At 38.2% G+C, this 17,877-nt stretch overlaps 1 protein-coding gene across 2 annotated transcripts in view; it reads left to right on the top strand.

Moving 5' to 3' along the window:
- The window catches only part of adamts17 (ADAM metallopeptidase with thrombospondin type 1 motif, 17), a 136,893-nt gene that overhangs the window by 67,235 nt on the left and 51,781 nt on the right, over window positions 1-17,877 (top strand). For both annotated transcript variants that reach the window (XM_060884164.1, XM_060884156.1), the window contains exons 10-14: window positions 4,787-4,937; window positions 7,683-7,784; window positions 7,985-8,130; window positions 12,847-13,016; window positions 16,775-16,902. In XM_060884164.1, the coding sequence (XP_060740147.1) occupies window positions 4,787-4,937; window positions 7,683-7,784; window positions 7,985-8,130; window positions 12,847-13,016; window positions 16,775-16,902 (697 nt within the window). The remainder of the gene's footprint in view (window positions 1-4,786; window positions 4,938-7,682; window positions 7,785-7,984; window positions 8,131-12,846; window positions 13,017-16,774; window positions 16,903-17,877) is intronic.

Below are 17,877 nucleotides of genomic sequence, written 5' to 3'. Positions count from 1 at the left end.
TTGTGGTTTATACCATTTGCTAGAACTTATTTACAGAGCAAAGAAATGTGTGCACAAAAATTGCATGTTATTTCAACTATTTCTGTAAGAGTTTTTTTGTTTCGCTTTTTTAACGAAACGATAGTAATGGGATTGATTTATTTGGACCTATTTTTATCTTGAAATTATTACCAAATAGGGTTAGGGTTAGTTAGGTTTAGTTACCTACTATTCTGTTAATATTTAAAGTAGTAGATCTGGGGCCGTACTCATAAAGTTTATAGTTTAAAGAGTTGCTTCTAGTGACGTAATTCTAAGAACATTCTTAGAAATGTGGCCGTTCCCTCTTAAAATTACAGAGAAAATCCTAGTAAAGATTAGAAAAAGTTGTTCATAAAGCATCTTAACCCTTAAGAGCTCATAAGGTCAAAAAGTCTTAAGAGTAGGGAAGATAACATTTAAGAAGCTTAAGCGTTTCTTTAGCAGAGAAAATGGCCGAAAGGTAAAGAGGGAGAAGAAATGTATTGTATTCAATATTCAATAACGATAGTGACAGACTGGCACAATCATCAAACAAAACATGACAAAAAAGAAATTCCTTTTCAAATGTTTACATGCCTTTAGTTCTTAATATTGTGTATCGTCCCCTTAAGCATCAATGATGGCATGCAGTCTTTTGTAATAATTGTGCAGGAGGTCCTTAAATCTCTCAGGTGGTGTTGTTGCCCATTCTTCTTGGCAAAATGCATCCAGTTCCTGTAAGTTTTTTGGTTGTCTTGCACAAACTGCATGTCTAAGGTCTCCCTGATGTGGCTCAATGATATTGGCTCAATGATATCAGAACCTTGACCTTTTTCTGCTGTAGCCATTGGAGGGTCAGCATTGCCTTGTGCTTTGGATCATTATCATGTTGGAAAATCCAAGTGCGACCCATGTGCAGCTTTTGTGCTGTAGAGTGCAAATTGTCTGCCAATATTTTCTGATAACATGCTCCCTTCATCTTGCCATACATGTCCTGGCGGCATGTAAATGTAAACATGTCTCACACAGCACTGAAATGCCAAATTGATATAATTTATGCTGATATGGCATTTTGGCTCTGTTTTTGGAGATGTTAGAATATCTATACATGCCATAGCGCCAGAAATGATATAATTATTATTTATATTATATTTTATTATTATAGCTGTATTTCTGCACTGTGTCAGAGATGTTTACATTTACAGTATCCCACAGAAGCTACAATGTAAAGTAGTGAGTGTACAGCTTGGATAACAGTGTCAATTTGCCATTTTCTCTTCTCTGTGTCATGTGACTTGTTAGTGTTAGGTGTGTGAATGGGGAGCAGGTGTGTTACATTTGGTGTTCTCCCACTCACGCTCTCATTCTGGTTACTGGAAGCTCAACATGGCACATCATAACAAAAATAATTCTGTAAAAAAGAATTGTTGCTCTAAATATAGATGGCGTAGGCTATAAGCAGTTTGCCAAGATCCTGAAACTGAGCTGCAGTATGGTGGCCAAGACCATACAGCGGTTTAACAGGACAGGTTTCATTTACAACAGGCCTCGCCATGGTCGACGAAAGAAGTTGAGTGCACTTGGTCAGCTTTTTTTTCAGCAGAGGTTGAAAAAGTGGGGAGTCAGCCAGTCAGTGCTCAGACCATACGCCGCACACTACATAAAATTAGTCTGCATGGCTGTTGTCCCAGAAGGAAGCCTCTTCTAAAGATGATGCACACGAAAGCCCGCAAACACTTTGCTGAAGACAAGTAGACTAAGGACATGAATTACTGGAACCATGTCCTGTGGTCTGATGAGACCAAGATAAACTTATTTGGTTCAATAATTTGGAGTCAAACTTATTTGGAGTCAAGCGTGTGTGGCAGCAACCAGGTTAGGAGTACAAAGACAAGTGTGTCTTGCCTACAGTCAAGCATGGTGGTGGGAGTGTAATGGTCTGGGGCTGCATGAGGGGCTCCCCTCGGAGACTGGGCCGCAGGGCAGTATTCCAACATTATAACAACCCCAAACACACCTCCAAGATGACCACTGCCTTGCTAAAGAAGCTGAGGGTAAAGGTGATGCACTGGCCTGTCTAGCATGTCTCCAGACCTAAACCCTATTGAGCATCTGTGGGGCATCCTCAAATGGACGGTGGAGGAGCACAAGGTCTCTAACATCCACCAGCTCTGTGATGTCATCATGGAGGTGTGGAAGAGGATTCCAGTGGCAACCTGTGAAGCTCTGGTGAACTCCATGCTCAAGAGGGGTTAAGGCAGTGCTGGAAAATAATGACAGCCACACAAAATATTGACACTTTGGGCCCAATTTGGACATTTTAACTTAGGGGTGTACCAGGGTTTCCCTCAGAAAATTTGTTAGTTAAGGCGGTAGGGTTGGGCGAGGTTTGCGGGGCCCGGGGGGCGGGGCTTCTTTGTGAGATAGACCACAGACTCTGTACTATGTTTAACAATGATTAAAAACAGGCACGTGCAACCTAGCTAGCAGGTGAAAATCACCAGCTAACTTACTTTAAATTTGCAAGAACTATAGACTAATACAATAACAGGCTTAAATAAACCCAAAACATAAGTCCACTTACAGTTCTCACGGACACGCGTTTTATCAACTGGCTAGTTATCCCCCAGACAGTGACAGACCACGTCTTTCTCTCATTTCGGCCGTGTGGCGCGCGTGCCCGCTTGTGGTGTGAAGCGCGTCCGTGTTATTCTCCGAGATGCACTTGACGGCCTTTTGTGCAGCGGAATTTTTTTTTTGGACGACCTATTTAAGGCGGTAGAGTTTCCCAGCTTAGGCGGGCCGCCCGAACTGCAAAGTGCTGCGGGAAACCCTGGGGTGTACTCACTTTTGTGTACAGCGGTTTAGACATTAATGGCTTTCTGTTAAGTTATTGTGAGGGGACAGCAAATTTACACTGTTATACAAGCTGTAAATTCACTTTATATTGTAGCAGAGTGTCATTTCTTCAGTATTCTCACATGAAATGATATAATGAAATATTTACAAAAGTGTGAAGGGTGTACACACTTCTGTGATAGATAAAAGATAAAAAGATAAAAGCTTTTGTATTTTCCTTGAGACTGGTCCTGAATCACTCTTAAACAAAGATTCCTTTTGTATTTTTTTCAAATTTTTAAGCTAAGTTTGGAGCTCTCTGAGATCATTCTAAGAATATTTATGAATACAGGACCAGGTCTGTTCTACAGTCTGCTTTATGGATTTTCACACTGCACTTAACCTCAGCTATTTTAAACCTCACCTAGAGGAACTCTTTCACACCGTAAATCACACCGAAGCAGGCTTAGAATGCCTTTTTGCCCAGGGTTATGAAACTCTGCACTGAAGCAGACTTAGCACTGCTTACCCAATGTTAAGCCAATGTTGCAGTTCCAAAATGTTTAGTGTGAAACAATGTGGTACTTAGCAACAAAAACCCAGCCAGAAATTTTGCCTCAAGTCATGTGAAAACTAGGATGTAGCAACACTTGTCGGTGATATTCAGCAAAAAAACGGCTTGTCGGTGATATTCAGCAAAACACTGAACATCATGGGAGTGTGTGACATAGTGAGGAAGAAATACATGACATTGAACATTTAGTGGAAGTTGGATATCATTGAATGCCTGGTCAACTAGGTGACAAACTGTCCAAAAAAAGATGTCCAAAAAAATGTCCAAAAAAAGATTAGAAAGCTGTGAAAGATAACAATACTTGGTTTGGACCAAGAACAGCAGACCCTTACTTTTGTTTTCATTTACAGTATGTAAAAGCATGAGACGAGTTGTTATTTAAAGTGGCCACATGCTGTGTTTATCCAGTCATGGTTGTTGATACCACAAATATTCAAATAAGAACGTCAACCCAGGGTTTAATGATGTACAGTGCGAAACAGATTCTGAATAAAAATGATTAATTATTAACCCTTGGTATAATATGGGTAGATTGAAACATGCAACAGGATTAAACCAGGGGTTTAGAATGACCCAGGGTTAACTGTATAGTAAAGTGTGGACAGGTATAATATGCCAAGGTATAATAAAAATGTTTTAAATCTTTAAAATGACAGCAGTGTAGTGTCATAGACCCGATGCCAGATTTCACCATCACACATTCATCAGGCTTCACCCTCACCCTCATACCTTGTGATGTGAATGTCAGAGACAGTTAAAGGTGGTGGTGGCGGCATCTGTGCTGTGCTGACACTCGATGATGCTGTTCCCATGCATCAGGTGCCAGGCATTCTCAGGAACCTGTCTTCCTTTTCTGCAATGCAAGCTTCAGCTCTGTGCCAACACTCTTTTTTGGAACATAGCTTAGTGTGAAAGCTTCTTTAAGTGAAAAAATGCAGCAGTGTAACAATGTGAAATCTCTGACACAAGCCATGTTCTTGTCACGTTCAAATTTTTTTTTTGGAGGATTTGATGTCTGGTTAGAGTTGTCTGGTTGGAGAAAAGCATGTAGAAGTTGGAAAGTAGAAAAGAAACTATGTGATGCGGGTCTGTGCATGCTTATGTGATTCTGTCTGATTGGTTCCTGTGACTTTATAATGGGCAGGCCTGAAAAACCACTAAGCCCAAGGTCACATTTCTGATTGTGTATTTTAATTTTTTAATTAAATTAAAAAATTTTAATTTAATTTTTAATTAATCTATTTTCCTTTTTATTTAAGTCTTTTTTTAGTATTAATCAATCTGACCTCACTGCACAGCACGTAGCTCAACAAAATCATTTAGAAAGAGACGTTTTAGTTATTTTTCCTTTTCCCTATTTTTTTTATTTCTCAGATCAAAGGCCAGTTCCTGCCTGTTGCACACAGACCCACGGAGTCGGTACCTGGTGCGTCTTCCCGCGAAGCTTCCTGGCATGCACTACAGCGCAGATGAACAGTGCCAGATTCTGTTTGGCACCAACGCAACCTTCTGCACCAACATGGAGGTGGGTGGCAAAACTCACCCACTTTCCTTTTTCACTTAATAATAGCATTATAGGATTTGGCAACAGCGAAACAATCTGAGAACGATGGAGGTGTCATTAAATTGAGCATTACTTTTACTGAGCCAGTCAGTCAATTTATTACAGGAGATTTGTCATTTTGCCAGTTTTTTTTTTTTTTAGTTTTGTTTGTTTCACTATGAGCTGTTTCACTATGAACGTACAGCTCAAGGACAGAACCTTGGGAAAATCAGTGTATTTCAACACTGCTAATTTTCACTCCATGGCCAATTTCACATTTGTAAGCAAATGCTTCTCCCTGCACAATTACAGCATTTCTCTGCCAGCAACACAGCCATTCAGTCAGTCAGCTGTCAGACAGAAAAGCCAAAAAATCATGGACAAAAAAATGATCATGAGCTAAAGTATTTAGAGCTTCCAGTATGTCTTGTATAAATCTAGGGTCCTGGGCAGCAGAAGTACAGCGGTTAAAAGACTATGCTATTGAGTTTAAAACACAGAACTGCCCAAAACTCCTAACCCTCTGATCGGTGATCACTAATCAGCTCTGTCTCTCTTCTGATTAGAACTCTGTCCTTACTCTGATTCTACCTCATTCGCATAGAAAAGTATGAAACTGTCTGTTAATCATTTCCTTGTTTAGAACCTTCCATCAGGGCACATTTGGATTTTCTTTGAATACTTTCCATTTCTGTTTTATATTCAAACTCATCCTTAACTGCTTCCAACACGGATTTCAGTAAAAAAAGAGCGTATATCATTAACTACAAACCCATCAGGATTTATAGTAAACTGAAATATGTCATAAAAATTATTGTACAGTTGAAACAGAAATCTGTCCGGTAGACACTTTTAATCAAACAGAGGTTTCGGTTTTTAATCCAATCCTTGTTTTTACAGCCAATAATAACTTTTGGGTATGTACCAACTGGCACTTTCCAGTGAGAACTGTTCCTGCCGCACATCAGCCAAATGGAAGATGCCATCCAGATAAACTGAGTTTTTTCTTTTTCTTTTTTAAGGTTTCTTTGTTTCTTTGTTTACAGATAAGCATGATATTTACACTTGAAAAATGTGAATTTTGAAGCATAAATAATCATGGGCATAAGTACTCCCTGTATGAGTGACACTTTGGGAAACAAAATAATCACTCAATCATTTAATCATCTTTGAATTAAGCAGGGTGGCATCGGTGGCATAGCAGGTGCCTCATTGCTGCAGTTTCCCTACTTCTGTTATGTGTGTATATATATAGGATAGTCTCTGAATCCGCCATGACCACATGGTTACTGAGGATGAATGAAAGGATTAAGCAGCCCAATATGGGAGGATCGTTGATGGTTCTGTGCGAAACCCTACAACAGTGGGTTTAACTTTCATAAAGGGTTCCACGGTAAACCACTTTATTATGCTAAATACCCTCAACTGTCCAACAAACCCTAAGAAACCCTTATTTACAAGTGGACAGATGAGCTGTCTTCTTGTGCATGTGCATTTAACAGCATTCATGAGATTGTGCAAGACAAAAAAATGATCCCTGGGGCCACTGAATAGGCAGAATGTCCAGGTTGTTCTTCACTCCTTTCATTCATTACCTTAGTTCTTCTGTCCTGAGGAAGAGTACAGGAAGTAAATCTCTGGATCTGTCCTGCTGACAGCTTTATGAGACTGGGGGAGTGTATAAGCAGGAATCGTTTACTCGTCTTCTCTATCTTCCTTTACTGGTAGTGTACTTTTTGGAACTTGATGTTCCAGCACTGAGACTATAAATAAGGGCGTATTAAGGGTAGTTTGTATTTTTGTCCACACCAATCCCAGCCAGGTCACCTAGCTTACAGTATTAGTTTATCATACAGTATTGGCTTTAATTAATCTCTCATTCACAGGTTGATTGATGCCCCTAACCATTCTTGTGCAGGTTTAAGCTGTTACTTGCATTTAGGTTCGATTGACGTCTCTCTCGACTGAGCTTGCCTCTGATTGTAGAAATAATGGGATGGAAACATACAAATTATGTGTAGAGTGGCATGAAGTTATGTCAGGACAAATAATTTATGACAGTAGCCATGAGTTTAGTAGGTTTTATTGTTGCCAGAGGCTCCCAGTTGGACTAAAGCCAAGGTTTTGCTTTTAACCATGAAGCACCATCTTCTTTGTTTCTCCAGTGTGTCCATTTTACACATTGCAATACTACCATAAAGATAAGGGCAGTAGGTGACAAAAGGATGGTTTTTCCTCATCCTTAATTTCTGTCATTAGTAGGACAAGGGAAGTCTCTTCTTTTCTTCTATCATGATATTGGATTTCTGGTCTGGTCTACCATCCCTGTTGGTGCCCCTGCCATTGTTTCAGCCATATTCTCACAATAAAATATTGTAGCATATTTATCTTCACTTTTTAGCTTGTTGTTCAAAATCATTGGAAGCAGTAGAGGCTGTAAGTGAGGCACAATTCCATTTCTTTGTTTCTTAATCCACAGTTTCATGAGTATCAGGTTTGCCACACCGTCTAGCAGATTAAATAAAAGGTTTTGGATACCAGAGTGATGTTCAGGAGGTGCCTCAGGTGAGGAAAAGATATGGAACATGAGCACACTCACACACCTGTTGTTTAAATGCTCTGCATTCCATTGACAGGAACTTGGCAGTGGTTCTGCATTGATGGTCCTAACTGAGAAATAGCTATGAAAGTTATGATAAGCTAACCCAGGTGGTCATGTGATTTCAGCACCTGATGTGTGCAGGCCTGTGGTGTCTGGTGGAAGGAGATACATCCTGTAAGACCAAACTGGATCCACCTCTGGACGGTACAGAGTGCGGCTCTGATAAGGTAGCGAGCCTCTATAGGTTAAGTAGTCCCAGAAAGAAGCCCCTAGGTGCAAAAAAAGTTTACATTTCTGATGTAAAGGACATTGTAAATATTAGAAGTAATGCATGAATGATTGTAGTAACAGTGTTCCTGTACCAATTTCTTTCTGTATGAAAGTATTGTGTCTGTATGTGTATTGTGTCTGTATGTGTATATGTTAGTGGTGCAGAGCTGGTGAGTGTGTCAGTAAGACCCCGATCCCTCAGCACGTGGATGGAGACTGGAGTTCATGGAGCCAGTGGAGCATGTGCAGTCGGACTTGTGGTACCGGAGCTCGATTCAGACAGAGGAAATGCGATAACCCTCCGTAAGCCAAACACACACAAACATCCTCACACACAGTATGATACAATACATGTACTGTATGTGGGTTACCAAAGTAAGTTACAGAGCTGTTGACTGAAGCAACAGAGGCAAGGTCTAAGTCCTGGTGTCTGTATAATGATGCATAATCTTTGAACCTGTCTATCCTGACAAAAGAAGGCATGGACTCTTTAACTGTTTTTAACCCATTTGTTACAGTGATGAGGTGTGGCTAATAAACAACGTGCAAATTGTAAAATTATGTCCAAATGTGAACTTTAATTGTATTGTATATAAATTCCAGCCTATACTACATAATTTCCCCTGCTCCAGCATAATGTAAAATCCCACAACTAGCATAATAAACAAAGCAGTTATTTCATATCCCTAAAGAATTACTGGATCTTCTTGAACACACCCTCATCCTGCAGTCCACGAACACGCTTTAAATCATGTTTCATTTCTGCAGCACTGCTCTCTCAGGACAGTCACAGTCACGACTTACTCCAAACCTGAACTGCTTAATGGCTTTGTTTGAATTCTGGCAGAAATTGAATTCCCTTATTACACTTCTGATGATTTTGACACTTTGAGAGTTAGTTCACAATGGCAATCAGCCTGCTGGAGTATGTGTGCGTGTGTGTTCGTGTGTGTGTGTGTGTTTGGCATGGAAATTCAGGATGTAATAATTCCTTGGATGAGTAGAAAATCCTCTTGTTGCTCTTTGCCAGTACAGGATGCAGTGCTGTAACAAGAGGTGGTCCAGAGGGATTAAGTATTGTATTTTCTATATTAGTAGGTGTGTTTTGCATCTGCTATGACATAAAACAAAACAGTATTTATTTATTTATCTATTTATCTATTTATTTATCTATCTATTTATTTATTTATTTCATTTATTATTATTAATTATTAATATTAGGAGCAAAATCACGTTCATTTAGATATTTTCAAACTGGCTATAACTGAGGAACATGTACAGTAATGTACTGTAGGTGAAAGGTCAGCTGTACACTTGCTGTCTGCAGTCTCCTTTATTACAGTGCCTGAAACATTAGTCGAGTTTATACAATAAAGTGATTTATATGTTAATTTTAACTCATAGACACACTCCTTTGCATACTCGTTTAATCCCATGTTCTGGGAAATTGATCTCTGTTTCATCTTAAACTTTTTGACCTTGGCTTCATGTGATGTCACGTGTGACCGCACCGTGTGGGATAGCAATCTGCAATCTGCTTCCAGGAGATGGGCAATGAGCAATGCTTGGGTGTCATGTTATTTCATATTTCAGGATTGGTGCAAAAGCCATGTTGTGGTCTGCATTTACAATGTGATGTTTTGTAGATAATGTTAAAAAATGAAAATAAAACGCAAAACGCTATACAACCTCGGAAACCGAGTAAAGGCTATGTAAGTAAATAATACACTATTGAAGTAAACATAAACATAATGTACATTCATAAGAGGAATGAAGGGATTTTTTTTTATTTGGAAAAAGCAGTTCTGTGCATAAATTTGCATAAGCAGGTCTGTGCTGCAATTGGAGATGTTCTCCATGAGCCCATAATCCATCCAAGGTGGATCAGTCTGGAGCATTTTGGGCTATATGAAAAAATATCCTAATGGCTAATTTATTTATAATTTACCAGAAATGCTCCTGAGCCAACCGACACAAATTTTGGAACTAGAGTGGGAATGTGCATACAAAAGCTCTTCATCTTAAACAATAAAAAGAAAAGATTTTGTTAGAAGTTTTAGAAACATTATAAACTTAAACTTAGCATTGATGGCAGCAGTGAGAGTTCTGGAAGACTGAATGTTTAACCCAGGTCTCGACCCCGTTTGCAGCTTTTCAGACCTCAGGATTATGATCTAGTCTGCGGTTTTGTCTGTGTGTAAAGTGAGAGGAAGCCCTTGGGCCAGAAAAACGTGTTCCTACATGGCTGCAGCGGCTCAGAGACTAATTCACTTCTTTGTGGTACCAAAACAGACTGACAGAGTTATGAGCTTTTAAATAGAGGTCACTTCTTCTGGTCACAGGCCATTGCTCTAGAGAGCTACACATAACATGGACGATCATCCGGATCACACATGGTGTGGACCAGATACTGACCTCAACTCTGATCCCTCAGGAAGCTCTATTGTGCCACATAATACCACAGTTTAGTTTTTTTTTTCCAGTTATTCCATTTCAACTCATTATGTACCACACTTTTTTATCTTTGTTTCAGCATGTTTATAGTGGAGCATTTGGGTAAGTGCTGGAATATTTTTATAAAATTGACAATTCACTTGAGTCATTATCAGTAGAAACCCTATTTGTATCCTGCTTTACAAATCTTAAAGCAGATTTAAACCTTAAGTTATTCCTAAAGAAGTTACTATATACATTGCTATAGCATATTTTAAAAAAAAGAGAGAGAGAAAAAAAAAAGAAATAGTTATTTTCCCTAAGTCAAGTTGATTAGCAGGTATGTCTGATGTTTTTTGTTTATTTATTTATTTATTTATTTAGTTAGTTGGTTAGTTTTGTATTTGCAAAAGAGCTAATTCATCTACCAAGTTATAGAAGTTTCTCTTATCTAAAGTCTTTGTAAATATCTTCCCATGAGCAGTTGATCTCCGATGATTTGATGACTCTTCCTCCTCCTCTTACTTGACTCCATCCCTTTTATTGAAATTTCGTAGGTTTTAAAGGGGAAAGAGACAAAGCTCAGCAAAATTAGAAGCTATAAATGATCAGTACGAAAGGCTATAGCTTCAAAGGCAAAAACAGTGTAACAGACCTTTATAAATAATATGATTCAATTCCATATGCTATTTTAAACTGCACCTTTAAGTGATCAGTCCTAGTCATGGTATTATAAATTTAACTACAAGGAATCAGGCTTTGTTTTAGAATTAAAATTGTTTTATAATGATCAACGAACAGCCATTTTTCAGTTCTGAGATAATTAGAATGAGAAGAGAAGGATCAAAGATAAAGACTGTAACAAAAGCATCAGCTAAGGAATAAAAAGAACAATACTCTAGTAGAAGAGTTATTTTAGAGCTGAACAAACATTACATGAAATAAAAATGCCTGGGACATGAATTATTAATGGTGCTTGCAAAGCAACTACTATAATATTTATTATAGCAATTATTGTATTATTATATTTATTTATATAGCAATTACTATACTATTATTACTAAGTGATCTGAGTATCGGTACTTCCGGTACCGGGTCTCAAAGTGGCCTTTTTTCCCCCACAGACTCCCATTATAAACTTTGGAGGTTTATAACTCGGCAAGCTTTCGAACTATCTACACCAAACTCGGCCAGCTCCTTTAGGGTGATACTCTGAACAAACTTTTAAATTGGTGTACCGACTGGTCTTCCGGTTGTGCCGCAGCCCCGCCCCCAAAATATGCAAAATCAAAAAACTTTTTACAACATGGACATGTGACATATCAAAACACTCACAACAATGAGGGGAACTTCCTCATGTGTATTTTGATGACGTCACGTGATGTCACATGAAAATAAAAAATTAGCACAACATGGACATGTGACATATCAAAACACTCAGCAAAATGAGGAAAACTTCCTCAAGAGTATTCAGATGACGTTACATGCTCGTCTCGACTAGCTTCCGGGATTTGCAACATGCAAGCACCATTCACATTTTTTTCAGGAAATGTACATTTAGTTTTAATACTATTATACACAAGAGTGACATATTATATAGAAATGAAAATATTCTCATCGAGCAGAAGTACAGAAGGTGGGTTTAGCTGTTCATTCTTACACTCTCTCTCTCTCATGAATCAAAAGACAAAATCATAAATTGCCCCAGTATCAGTTCCAAATATTTACACCCACAAGAACGCCTGGATTTGTTGATTTCCCTGTGGAATATGCCGGAATGAGTGGGGATATTCATCACACGAAGGCTTGATTTACAGCAATAAATACCGCTTTATGACACTTCTGTTCAGCTGATTTAATAAAAAATAAATAAATAAAAAGAATGAATTGAACGATTTTCTTTTCTTGAAAAAGCAGACCTTGTTCCAGCTCTTTTAGGCAACATATCATGAGATCATTGCTGCTTAGAAATGAATGCTAACTTAATGGTTTTGTTCTAATTACTTTGACTTCTCCCAGTCTGAGCCATTCAGTGTCACAGATACCATCTGCTTTATATTTGACTCCGTAATTAACCTGTGATCATCAGTCTGGCTAAAATGAATCATTTTCAATTTCTGCTAAATGAAAAGCAGTACAAGTTTTTATGGAGCGTTCTAGTGATGAAAGTGTGGCTCATTCAATAGTCCTGTTAATCCAGGTAAAACAGGTGTATTTAATAAAGGGGACATGACCTCTGTAGGTTTTAGTCCAAGTGATGGAGGTGTGGCCTCCAAGTGATGGATGTCAGTCCTAAAAAATGAAGTGTGATCTTTGTGTCTATTAGTCCAAGTGAAAAAGGTGTGTCGACCAAAGAAGGCATGGAATACCACTCCTCAAACCTGTGATTACAATTAAAACAAGTAAATAATAAATAAAATAAAATATAATAGTGTTCTAGTATCTACTGTATATGCGACCTACATACATAAAAAATAATCTACTGATTTTATTATGCAGGTGTCATGTAGCCTTATGAACGCTCTCCTTACAAACACTCAGGCTTACAGGCATAAAGTAATTTTCTGTTATGTTTTGCTGTTGTAGACCTGGTCCCGGAGGGAAACAGTGTCTGGGGGGCAGTGTGGAGCATAAAGTGTGTGACGGTCCTCCATGTGCCAAGGGTTCACCTACATTCAGAGATCAGCAGTGCCAGTCTCACGAGCGCCAAGTGGGCAAGAAGAAGAGCCAATTGTGGACAGCTGTTGTAAATGATGGTGAGCTTTCTCTCTCTCTTTCTCTCTCTCTCTTTCTCTCTCTCTCTCACACACACACACACACACACATTGAGTATTGCATAATATTCTTTGGAATTAAAGCATGTTAATGGTAAAGACACTATTAAAGACACTGATAGAACCTGCCACATACTTTCATTAATTACGTACTGCTCACACACAAAAAGTATTTTTAACGTGCGTATGTTGGTTCAAGTCCCTTTTCACGTCAAGAGGCCGCTGTAGATTTTATGTCACGAGCAGGAATATAACCGTATCCCATAGTGAATTGCCATAGATTGAATATTGAATTTTAATGAGGACTAGGGAATTATTTTTTTTATCTTCAACTATTTCTATGAGCAGATTTCTGTTTTTTGACTGACAGGCATTGATGTAAGTAAAAGTAGAAGTGTGGTCTTCCAATGTTGTATCTCATCTGCCTTCAGTTTCAATGTGCTGTGCATTCTGAGTTGATTTTCTCACGATTGTTGTCTCACCTTACTGCCTGTCAAACTAGTCTGTCTCTAACTATCATGCCATGGTTAAAGTCACTGAAATCACATTTTCCCCCTGTCTGTAATGTGGACATTAGCTGAACATGTAACTGTAACATTTCATGGCAGTCCAGCTTTGTGTGGGTGTTATGCAAATTTTATGGAGGTGCCATGTGCACCATTTATGGCATACAGCTTACATTCATCTCATACAACTGAACAATTAAGTGTTAAGGGCCTTGCTCAAAGGTACAGCAGTGGTAGCTTGGCAGTAGTGGGATTTGAACTCACAACCTTCTGGCCTTAATCACAGAGCCCCCTGTATATTTATGGAGTTCTGTATATTTCCCATGGTTTCCTATGAATGCGCTACAACAGCTCATGGGGGTAACTTTTTTATATTTTAATATTTTACAGGTAATTCCTGTCAGAATCCCACAGGAATTTTTAAAAGGAAAATAAGGAAAGGACCCGAGTCCTTATAATGTCTTTATAACTAAAAAATAAAGCTGGAACCCAAAAATGAAATGGAATAAAATGCAGGGGAAATGACATTATTACTGTTAAAACTTGCAAATGATCAAGCTGCTGCAAAGCACATGTTTGGTAAACCCTACAGCATGCATCAGACTTTGGTTGTCACATGAAAAGGATTTAGCATTCTACAGAGGATTTTTTTTCTTTACATTTCTCAAATTGTATTAATTTTTGCTTGAGTGCATTACTCTGCACATTGTTTAATCAAGTTTTGCTTTAGCTGAATTTCACTGGAGGAAATTATTTCAGCTGCCTTCCAAATGTCAACTTTTCACATGCGACCCAGGTTTTTCATAACAGGATGAGGAAGAAAATGTTTACTTGAAATGCCTCTCCTTCACACACACATGCACACACACATGCACACACACACACACACACACACACACACACACAATATTATCCTTGTGAGGACCTTCTATTGACACAACGCTGCACTGTAACTGAGTTTAACCATAACCTCTGGAACATAAGGAAAGATTTTTTTTGTGTCTCTTTTAGTTTTTGGACATAGACAGTTTTCCTCATGGGGTCCTTTCCTCCCCAGATCAAATTGGCTGTAGTGTGTGATTGGGTGTGTAAGTGTGTGTGGTGCGGTGGTGCCTTGAGTTGGGTTTGTACTCTATCCAGGGTTTCCCCCACTATATTCGAGGATGTGGAGATATGGATGGATGGATGGATGGATGGATGGATGAAACCTCTATTAGGGTAGAGATTCTTTGATCTAACAGCACTAAGAGTTTTTTTATAGCACAGGAAGCTTTTTTGAAAGTTTTTTCTCTTTTTTTCTTTTAAGTGGAGCTAAATTATCTAGAGTGTACACAGTACACGGGCTCTAAGCCTTGAGTTTTCTGACCAGGTTTTGTCAGGTCAGATGCTGAACCAGTACCATAGATTATTGACAACTCTGTGCAGTAGCTGTTTGAATGTATATTTGATGTGGGACAGATTTTAAAATGAGATGAGACAATGGTCTGAGATTCAGTCTGAATCTAAATCAGACACAACTGCTGTTCTCAGAGGATGATCGTAGGGGGGTCTTAGGGATGATCATAATGTATATTACAGCCTCCAACAATTAATGATTTGTCTTAAGAAACAACCAGGTTTGCGGGCAAATCTCTCAAATTCTAAAAGGAATTGAAAATACGGCCCTCGAGGTCTGTAAAAAATAATTAGCAGAATCGATTGCATAGACAAGGGATTAGGTTTTTGTGTGATACTAAGATTCTTATTATTTTAATTGCAATACCTCCTCCTCTACCAGTTAGACAAAGTTGATGTATGTTTCTGTATCCTGGAGGTCTAGCTTCATTTGCTACATAATTATTTGGTTTAATTCAAGTTTCAGTACATTTTGATCAGTGGAAACTTTACTCCACAGCCTACAAACATGACTTCCACAGACTACACATCCAACACACAATGTCAAGCTAACAGTCACCACCAGCACCAGCACTATATTCTGGATTTTTACAAATAATCACCACAAAATAAACGCTGTCTATCTTTACCATCCCTGATATTGTTTGGGTTTCTCACATGGACATTTTCCCCACCATAATATAAAACCAAGCTGCAACACACTTCTAGGTTCTTCTCCTGTTTTTTCTATATTTTGTCCCTACCATCTAAAACGAAAATGAACCTGAGACTGAACACAGTTTTACATTTACAACCAAGTTAGAAAACCTCCATAGACACAGCCAAGTTGATGAGGGGTTAACAGCTTTGCTTGAGCCAACAGTGGCCTTCTAACAGGCTTGGGATTTGTACTCACAACCTTCTGGACACTTCTCAGCTTTGGTTGCCCCAGATTTAACATATACATCATCACTGTCCTCTTCTGCTTGTGTTTTTTCTTATTTCTGTTATATTATTTTATCAGTACATAAGCACACAATTTCAATCAAATTCCAATACACAGGTTTGGTGGCGACAAACCTGCACTTTGAGACCAACAAACTATATGTTCAAGACCACCAACATCTTTCTTAACCATCTATAGCATTCTTCTGAATTAGTGTCACTCTATGATCTTGGTCTTAAACCTGTCTTTTACTAATTCTTTTTTCAAAAAACTTTTTAACTTGACTTATTGACTCTTTATTACAGTATTACAGTTCTATCAATCCTCAGTCCTTCTTTGTAACCTATTTCTTTAGATTTCTAACAACATCATCATGGCACTATATACAGTACAGCCCAAAAGTCTGAGAAACACTGTAAATTTGGGATTTTATATATATATATATATATATATATATATATATATATATATATATATATATATATATATATATATATATATATATATGTATGTATGTGTGTGTGTGTGTGTATGTATATATAGTTTTGAAGTTTTGAATTTTTTTAAACAATAGCAGGACATTTTCAGTACATTGAATATATTAGTATTAATTACAAAAGTAATATTTAATATAAAAGAGTCTGCAATATTTCTGGGTGACCATTTAAAATGAAGCAAAATCCTGTCTGCAAAAGGTCTGAAGTATTTGATCTAACATGGATTACTTATCACACAAACTGTCATTAATGAAAAGGGAGACATTCCAAATTCAAGATTCTTCTTTTATCTCAATTTACTGCTGATAATATCATTTGTAAAATAAAACTTTGCAAATAAATAAAAGAGAATGCAAAAAAAACTTTTGGACTCCACAGATAAATAACATAAATGACTATGATTGTGTGTGTTCTCAGAGAAGCCGTGTGCTCTTTACTGTACTCCGGTGGGCCGCGATGCACCGATGCTGATGGCTGAGCGTGTGTTAGACGGGACTCCGTGTGGACCCTATGAGAGTGACTTGTGTGTGCATGGGAGGTGTCAGGTACTGTACTTTTTACTTTTTTTTTTTTTCTTTCAATTTTTGTAATGCACAGTTTTACCAAATATTTATTAATGGTTAACTATGAACATTGTCGACATGATATTTTGGCATTATTACTCCTGCCAGTGCCAACTGGTAGCAATAAGTTTCCCTAAATTAATACAAAACTAAAGAAGCAAACCATGTCTTAACTACTTGGCTTAATTTAAGCAATTTGGTTCATTTTTTGATGAACAATTGATTCAAGATTGCAGGAATTAACATTAGCATTTTTAATTTTTGAGGAAATCCATTAAAATCCACTATAATGGCTTTCAGTGTGGTAACTATCATACAGCTGCACTCAAGATGCTCTATTTGAGATGATGAGAGGTTCTGTTAATCATTGCTGACTTTTAAATAGGGCAGATAGAAACACACACACACACACACACACAGACACACACACACACACAGTGCAAAGTGGTTAGAGTCTCACCCACAGAGCTCTCTTTCACTCACAGCTGAATCCCTGCTGACTCAGTAGTTGGTGTGTGTGTGTGTGCATGTGTGTGTGTTGTATGTAAACTGTTTTCCACTGATGCTTCATTTGTTAACAATGTACATGTTTGTTCGTGTATGTCCACTTAGGTTTGGCTGCAGCACAACATTCAATTCTTGCATGCTTTCTACTAACCTCTCTCTCTTGCTCTCTCTCTTTCTCTATCATGCAAACATACACATATGCACACAGCCTTTCATCTGTTATCTGTTTCTCACTGTCTCGTGTCTTCACTACATTCATAAAACTTGGTAGAGAGCGAGCGAAATAGAGGAAAATAAAAGAGAGCGTGAAGAATCTTTAAGGGTGAAGATACAGACAGATGTTCTTAATGTAGACTGTCCACATGCTGAGACAGCATAGTGAAACACAAACACACACACAAAACACATGTCGGATGTCAGGCAGATGTGGCAGTAAACAGAATTACGTAG

Source organism: Tachysurus vachellii, chromosome 1, assembly GCF_030014155.1.
Source record: "Tachysurus vachellii isolate PV-2020 chromosome 1, HZAU_Pvac_v1, whole genome shotgun sequence".
Classification (NCBI taxonomy): Eukaryota; Metazoa; Chordata; class Actinopteri; order Siluriformes; family Bagridae; genus Tachysurus; species Tachysurus vachellii.
This window is presented reverse-complemented; position numbering and strand designations above follow the sequence as displayed.